The 7,903-nt window shown below is 24.5% G+C and overlaps 1 protein-coding gene across 1 annotated transcript; it reads left to right on the top strand.

Annotated features, from left to right (window-relative positions):
* Positions 1-2,630: 2,630 nt before the first annotated feature.
* On the top strand, positions 2,631-3,154 carry LOC125876014 (uncharacterized). The gene has a single exon (XM_049557109.1). It carries the CDS (start codon positions 2,809-2,811, stop codon positions 3,112-3,114), a length of 306 nt encoding a protein of 101 aa, XP_049413066.1. The 5' UTR covers positions 2,631-2,808; the 3' UTR covers positions 3,115-3,154.
* The last annotated feature ends 4,749 nt before the right edge of the window (positions 3,155-7,903 follow it).

The raw sequence follows: 7,903 nt of genomic DNA, 5'->3' as shown, positions 1-7,903 counted from the left end.
CAGATTTTAGCTTTACATAATCTTGTTCCATTTATTATTAGTTTTGACTTACTATACAGTGGAGTCTACTTCATCCTCATTAGTGTTTCTATAATGATTTCCAGAAATTTCTTCTTTTTACTACTAATAATTCCGTATTGGACTCAATTAATTTGAATTCGCATTTAATAGAATTTATTTTTTAAAAATTATTAAATATTTCTCAAAGAAATAGTTAATAATAGTAATTGATATTTATTGTGAATAATAGTAACAGTTAATAACAATAGTGTTCAATAATAGTAATTAACAATATACATAAATTATTATCAGTTATGATTAGTGATTATTGTAGTAATGATTGTAAATAATTTTGTTGTGATAATGATTATAAATTACAGTAGTGGTGTAAATAAATAAATGCAGTAATTGATGATAATCCTGAGGATGATAATATTTTATAATACTGAAAAACAATTATTAAGGTGTAGTTGATGATGAATGGTAAGGGCGATACGATAATAGTTAGCGGTGAAAATGAATGAGGTAGTGTTAGATGTCATCTTAATCATTCAAATTTATTCAGATCTACTAAATAATCGTGAAATAAAAATAGAATGTGCTTAATAATTGTTTTGTCTTACTATTGCAAATTGCAATATTTCTTTTTTCGTGTTGTCTCATTCATTACTTCATCAAATTCGTTATCATGTATGTTGTTCAATGTACTCTATTTTTTTCTTTATTAATTAAAGTACTTGACCTACTTTTCTCAATAATAAAAAATTAAAGTGTGTAAATATTGCTTAAGAAAGAGATGATCTTGTGGTACAATCCTACCAAATCATGTGGTCTGGTTTGTATATATTTAAAATTCTAGACAAAGGGATCGATTTAAAATTTAAATTTAATAGAAATTGATTTTAAATTTTTTAATATTGGATGCCTTGAATTTCTACAATTATTATTATGATACGAATAAAAGAAATTAACTATAAATTTCATTGTTGTTCTGTTGCAAAATCATTCATAGCTAATAATTTTTTCATATATATAATATGTCACTAAATAAAATTGGTGACCGATACAAATTTTATAATGATACCTCAATACAGTGTGTAAATAAAATTTGTTCGTCAAAAAATTGATTTGAATACTTTTCACATATATATTTAAACTCTATGTTAAATTCTCGTTATAAAGCTTGCCTCCGCCACTGAGAATATATATTTTTTAAAAAAGTATTTTTCCTTTTCTTGTGGTCCTATCGTCCTAGTGTTCTAAACACGGATTATTGGCCCTTAAGAGTGGGTTTTTTTTAAAGATTTAAGTGAAACTTAGTGTGGAATATTAGTGCCTAATTAACCTTTAATTTATGAAAAAGAATTTCAATAAAAAATTACAATATATTATAAAGGACTTTCCTAATGGTTAGCAAGTGCTCTACTGTCATAGTCCCATCTTTTAGGGAAAAAAAAATAAAAGTAATATAGACAGACATTACATACTATCCGGACTAAAATTCCAATCGCCGATTGCGGTGAAATGATAACAATTTTCTTATTCATAATTAGAAATTTTAGATTTTTTGGAAAGAAATTAAATTTTGTAAGAAGTGTTAAAACTTTACACATAAATCTTTTATCATATAAATTCATATTAATCAATCAGTATAACTTTTAGACGAATTATTTTTTAAAAAATAACAAAACTTAATCACCATCTAAACAAAGTTGTCTTATCAAAGAAGAGAGCCACGATAAGCTCAAGTCATTCGAAATTAATGAAATTCCTATCCTAATTAGTCATGGTATCCTAGTTTTAGACTGACTTTTTTTTTTATGGTTAAATGTGTGAGTCTAGTCAAATTGAATGTAATATTATATATTATTAAATAAAAATGACATTTTTTTAATGATCTTTATGTAAGTTTTGAACTTATACATATATATTGTGAATTTCGATTTATCTAAAAGAATGAAATTTGAAAGACTAGGATCATATGTATTTTCTCAACAATCTACACCTTGTACAATTATGTACTTAATAAATATTTTACTTTCTATTTCTCATTTACCAAAATCTCCCCCACACACAAAACAAAAAAAGAATTAATATTAAATGTTTGAGTGATCCTACATTGATCTTTTCTTACAAAACAAATTATAAGTAGGCAGATTTGTCGGCAAGTTGGCTTATCAATAAGACCCTACTAGCAAAATCAAGAATAGTGTAGAAAAAGAAAGAACTTTTAAAGTTTTATGCACGGACATTATAAATAATTTATATATAATTAATATAATTTAATTTACTATGATATATTATTATTTTCTACTTTTTAAGTATCTTATTAGAATTAATATACAAATTTTATTTTTTTCGGAAGTGTAATCGTAATTTTAATTTTATCAATTTTGAATTTAAAAATAACAATTTGAAATAGTAAATATTTTCTTCTAAATTTGATATTCATTCATAATAAATAATTTTTTTAAAAATCGTATCTAACCTTCTAACTCTGTCTATATATACACCATTAATAATTTAAAAAATCACAAAGTAATTTTTTTAATTTTTTAAAAAAAAATTATTACATTTTGCCAAACTCATATTTTAACTTCTAGATCCACCCTATATACACTTGCAACAAAGAAAAACTCACAAAGTAAAAGTCCTCAAAAGCAAAGCACCATATAAACTTTACATGATAACTACAAGCACTAGCAATTCCACCACCAATAAAAGAAACTATTCTATCAACTTGTCCCAATATTTCTATAATAACTCTTCAAAAAAAAAAACTCTTCACCCCTTTATATATATAAAATCATGTGGAGGTTATTAGTATCAATAAGGCAAAATTTACAAAATATGGGAAAAAGTCCAAAAGTAGCTGATGAAAATATGACAAATATTTGTAGAGGTGAAAATAATAGATCAACAAGGCAACATAATTGGACCGGGTTTTCGATCATTTGTGGCGTTTTGCGCGCTCCATTAGCCTTATTTTCGTGCTTAAATCATCCTCGACTCAATGGAACGGATGGAGTTTGGGTTTCTGGTGAATTTTCACAAATTTCTGAAATGAATCATCTTATGGTTAGTGATAGTATGCGTTATGCAATATTGATGTGAAGAAAAAAAAAGATTATGGTAAGAAATGAAATGAAATTTTTAGTTATGATGAGACCTTTTTTTTTTTTTTTTTTTTTTTTTTGGTTTGTGTTTTTTTTATATATGTTGATGTACGTGAAGTTTTGGATTTGTTATTTTTCCTGAGGAAATCTAGGGTTTGTATATGTGTTACTTCCTCGATTTTATTTTATACGATACTGTTTGATTTGATAGAGAATTTTAGAGAGAATTTTCTTGGAATTTGCGGGCTTAAATATGACATGGTATTTTTCTGATTATATATAAAAAAAAATACGTATATATCCAATTGAGTTTGGACATAATCCATCGAAAATATACTTGTGGAAAATCTCAAAACGAAATTGACCGTGGGAAATTCATAATAAGGGTTATTGATGTTTTAGTATGTTATTAATTTAAAATTTATGATCTTAAATATATTATATTTTTATAATTATATATACTAAAAACATGTAACTTTTTATTGTGTTTTAATTTAATTAATCGGAAATATGCTTATCAGAAGTAGCTAGGTAGAACTATTTTGTTTGTTCTTTTGTAAATTATTTTGAACTGAAGTTTGTAAGTGAAAAATAATATGGATAATAGAGTGAATAATGGTCATGAAGTTGAAAATTTTAATTTTAATTTTTTATTCTGGTTAATGCTTATGTATAGAGAAAATGACAAAAATGGTTTTGAGCGTAGGTTTAAAATAGTTTCTTACATAAGCATTGGATAATTTAAATAGTTAACACTTTTAATGTCGTCAAATACTTTTATAGAATTTTATCCATTAAATTTACTGAAAACTATGAAAAGAAAAAAAGAAATTAACGAAAACTCACTTTTAGAGTACATTTTTGGTAGTTTTTGTAATTTTTTTAATATATATTTCTAGAGTCTTATGCAATTTGCCGAGAGGTAATTTATAGAATTTTTATATATTTTTAGTGTCTAATACAATTTTTTCTGTTGAATATTTTAGGATTTGACAGGATTGTTTTGGTGTTTACGACTAAATTTGTTTCCTATTTTTATTGTCAAATCTAATGAATATAAATTATTAAATATTTGACGGAGACTAAAAATGTTAATTTTTATCAAATTTAAAAGATCAAAATTGTTGATTGTGTACTTAAGAAACTATTTAGAACCTAATCTCGAACATAAAGGGACCATTTTTGACATTTTCTTCTTATGTGTACCTAATTATTCCTTTGTTAAAAGTGCTTCTTCATATACATTTATTTTCCTTTTTAACTGTTTTTATTTTGATGTTTGTGTACCTGATCTTGTCCTTAGCTTATATAATACAGATCTTAGATTAAGAATATTTTATCTAAACGGCTAGCTTAATTAATTAGTTTGATGTGACATACCTATCAATTCTCTAAGTGCTTTATATAATAAAATAAAAAAATTTATATATAAAGCTCTTGAATTAAATTTTCAAGTTGGGCCAAATATATATAACATAACTTATTGATGAAGGAGGCTCGGATAAATTTCTTTTCGATATCTCTAGTTCCACCAATGGTAACGTGTTCAATTGTACCATTACTATACATTGAAGACAAATATATATAAAATCTATGTGAAAATCATTAAAGAAATTTCAAATATTAATTATAAATCGATGATTATAAAAATGTAATAAGTTCAACGATTTAAATATTCAACTCATAAAAAATATAATGGCAGGTGTTTTCTAATGCATAGGTGCTTTCTGGATTCATTTAAATTAAAAAAATATATGCAACTTTAGTTTCATTTAATTTACTCTAAAAAAATAAAGTAGATTGAACTAATGATAATTCCAATTATATGGAACTTGAGAATCTTAATTACTTTTTGTCATTTCATTTTCTAATGTCTTTAGAAAAACAAAAAGAATACTCATTTCATTTGAAAACAAGGGTAAAACATTTACACCATAAATCCAGAATAAACCTTGACATTGAAATGTTTTTGGTTTTTCATCGAGTGTTTGATATTTGCATTGAGACTTGATTAATTTTGGATTCACGTATTTCAAGATCCATTTGTGAGGGTACCACTTCCAATAAGATTTTTTCCATTCTCAAGAATTCAAACCTAATTTATTGATTAAGAATGGAGGAATCTCAATTATTTCATCACAACAGATATCGGTCTTTAACATTGAGATAAGTACATAGGCCATGTAAATAACAATGTCATAATACCTTGGGATCCCTTTGAATTTAGCATCGTTAATTTAATATATAATTGAACTATTTTGTCCTAACTATCCTCTTGAATGTTGATATGACAAAGAGCGTGATTACACTTTTTAGACGCGTGAGAATAAAAAATAAATAAAAATATGCCAATGTTAATTCGACAAAAATTAATATGAAAGGAGAACATATATTTGAGGTATATTTAATTTACTTTTTAAAGTTTGGAAAACCAAACAAATTGTTACAAGTAATTGTTTGATAGATAGATATTATTCTTTGTATTAATAATAATTATTCTTTGTATAATGACTGAGTTGACCTTACATGTGATTCTTAGAATTTTTTTAGAATATGAGTTGATAAAGCACCCAATTAATTCCTTGGCTCTTAGAGAGAACAATCATTGCTAATATTATGTGGTCCTAGAAAGAATTCCTTTTTTTTCACTCAAAATGCTATGCTTTTATTTTCCACTAATTGTATACTTTTATGAAGGAAAAAAAAGTGTTACTTTCACACATGGTAATGGAAAATCATTTCTATTTATTGGTAATACTAAAAAGCATGGAGGTCAAGGAATCAATACCCTTATTTAGTCTTATATATATTCATGTTTTTCGTCGAAATAACTTTTATTAAAGTACAGTGTTTTGGAATCGTTTGATAGGATATATAGAATAATACTGAATATGATATATTAATAATATAGGAAATAGTAATGCTAGCACTATTTTTTATCGACTATTTTGTTTGTTATATAATATCAATGAATATGATGTATTAGAATAAAAATATTATTGAATAGAATGTATTAGAAAAGAAATAATTACTATTGATATTGTTAATGCCATAATTTACTATATATAAGAAAAATATTGGTAGTCAATAGTGATACGTAAATGGAAAACACTACCAAACAAAAAGTTAAACAATATCAAAGCTAATACCAATATTATTTTCTCTAATACTTTCTATCAAACATGGAGTAATGATCAATGAAAGGATTGCAATATAATATCCTTGTTTGATTACATTACTATGTTCATTATATTGTATATAAATACATGTGATTGGGTATACACAAGAAATTATTGAAATTAATACAAACGAGTTTCAATTCTATCTTTTTTTATGGTTCAATATGATACTAAATCGACGATGATGGAGAAATTGTGAGATGGTGGCCATGTAGAGAACTTGTTAGTGTGACGCCCTATTGTTATGCTCGTGCATCGACAATATTTTAGGTCATTTACTAAACAGTTATTTCAAAAAGACGATCAATAAAAAATTTTAAGCTAGAAGAAGCCTAGGTCAAACAAGGACTTATCTCCAATTTTTAGTTATTAATTATGAGAAACTTGTTGGCTCAATCAAAGTGTCTATCTATATATAATAGGAGAGGTGAAAAGCGTCACGTGTCAGCACCACAAAAAGCAGACTTTTTAAATAATTAAAATTAATTACATGTAATAGGATTTAATAATAAATTACTATTTTATTTTTAAAATAATTTTAAATTTTAAATATGTAACGTGTGTGTGTGATTCCTTTTTTTTTGTGGAATTTCTTTTTAACCATTTTTCCACAACCTCCTTATTTAATAATAATAATAATAATAATAATAATAATAATCTATCTATAGGAGAGGTGAAAAGCGCCACGTGCAGCACCACAAAAAACAGACTTTTTAAATAATTAAAATTAATTACAGGTAATAGGATTTAATAATAAATTACTATTTTATTTTAAAAATAATTTTAAATTTTAAATATGTAACGTGTGTGTGATTCCCTTTTTTTGTGGAATTTTTTTTTTAACCATCTTTCCACAACCTCCTTATTTAATAATAATAATAATAATAATAATCTATCTATATATCTATCTATATATAATAGGAGAGGTGAAAAGAGCCACGTGTCAGCACCACAAAAATAGACTTTTTAAATAATTAAAATTAATTACATGTAATAGGATTTAATAATAAATTACTATTTTATTTTTAAAATAATTTTAAATTTTAAATATGTAACATGTGTGTGATTCCCTTTTTTTGTGGAATTTTTTTTAACTATCTTTCCACAACCTCCTTATTTAATAATAATAATAATAATAATAATCTATCTATATATAATAGGAGAGGTGAAAAAGCGCCACGTGTCAGCACCACAAAAAACAGATTTTTAAAATAATTAAAATTAATTACATGTAATAGGATTTAATAATAAATTACTATTTTATTTTTAAAATAATTTTAAATTTTAAATATGTAACGTGTGTGTTTCCCTTTTTTTTGGAAATTTTTTTTAACCATCTTTCCACAACCTCCTTATTTAATAATAATAATAATAATAATAATAATAATAATCTATCTATATATAATAGGAGAGGGAAAAATGCCACATGTCAGCGCCACAGTTAATCTCAAAATTTTAGTATTTAAAAAGTCAATTTAAAAAATATAAATAAAAAATATGATTTTTTTAAAAAAACAACACATGTCAGCAATTACTAAAAAAACTGCATCTTTCTGTTCTTCAAAATTTGATTTTAAAATATTTTTACAATGTAATTTTACAGTTAAA

This window comes from Solanum stenotomum, chromosome 9 (genome assembly GCF_019186545.1).
Source record: "Solanum stenotomum isolate F172 chromosome 9, ASM1918654v1, whole genome shotgun sequence".
NCBI lineage: Eukaryota > Viridiplantae > Streptophyta > Magnoliopsida > Solanales > Solanaceae > Solanum > Solanum stenotomum.
This window is presented reverse-complemented; position numbering and strand designations above follow the sequence as displayed.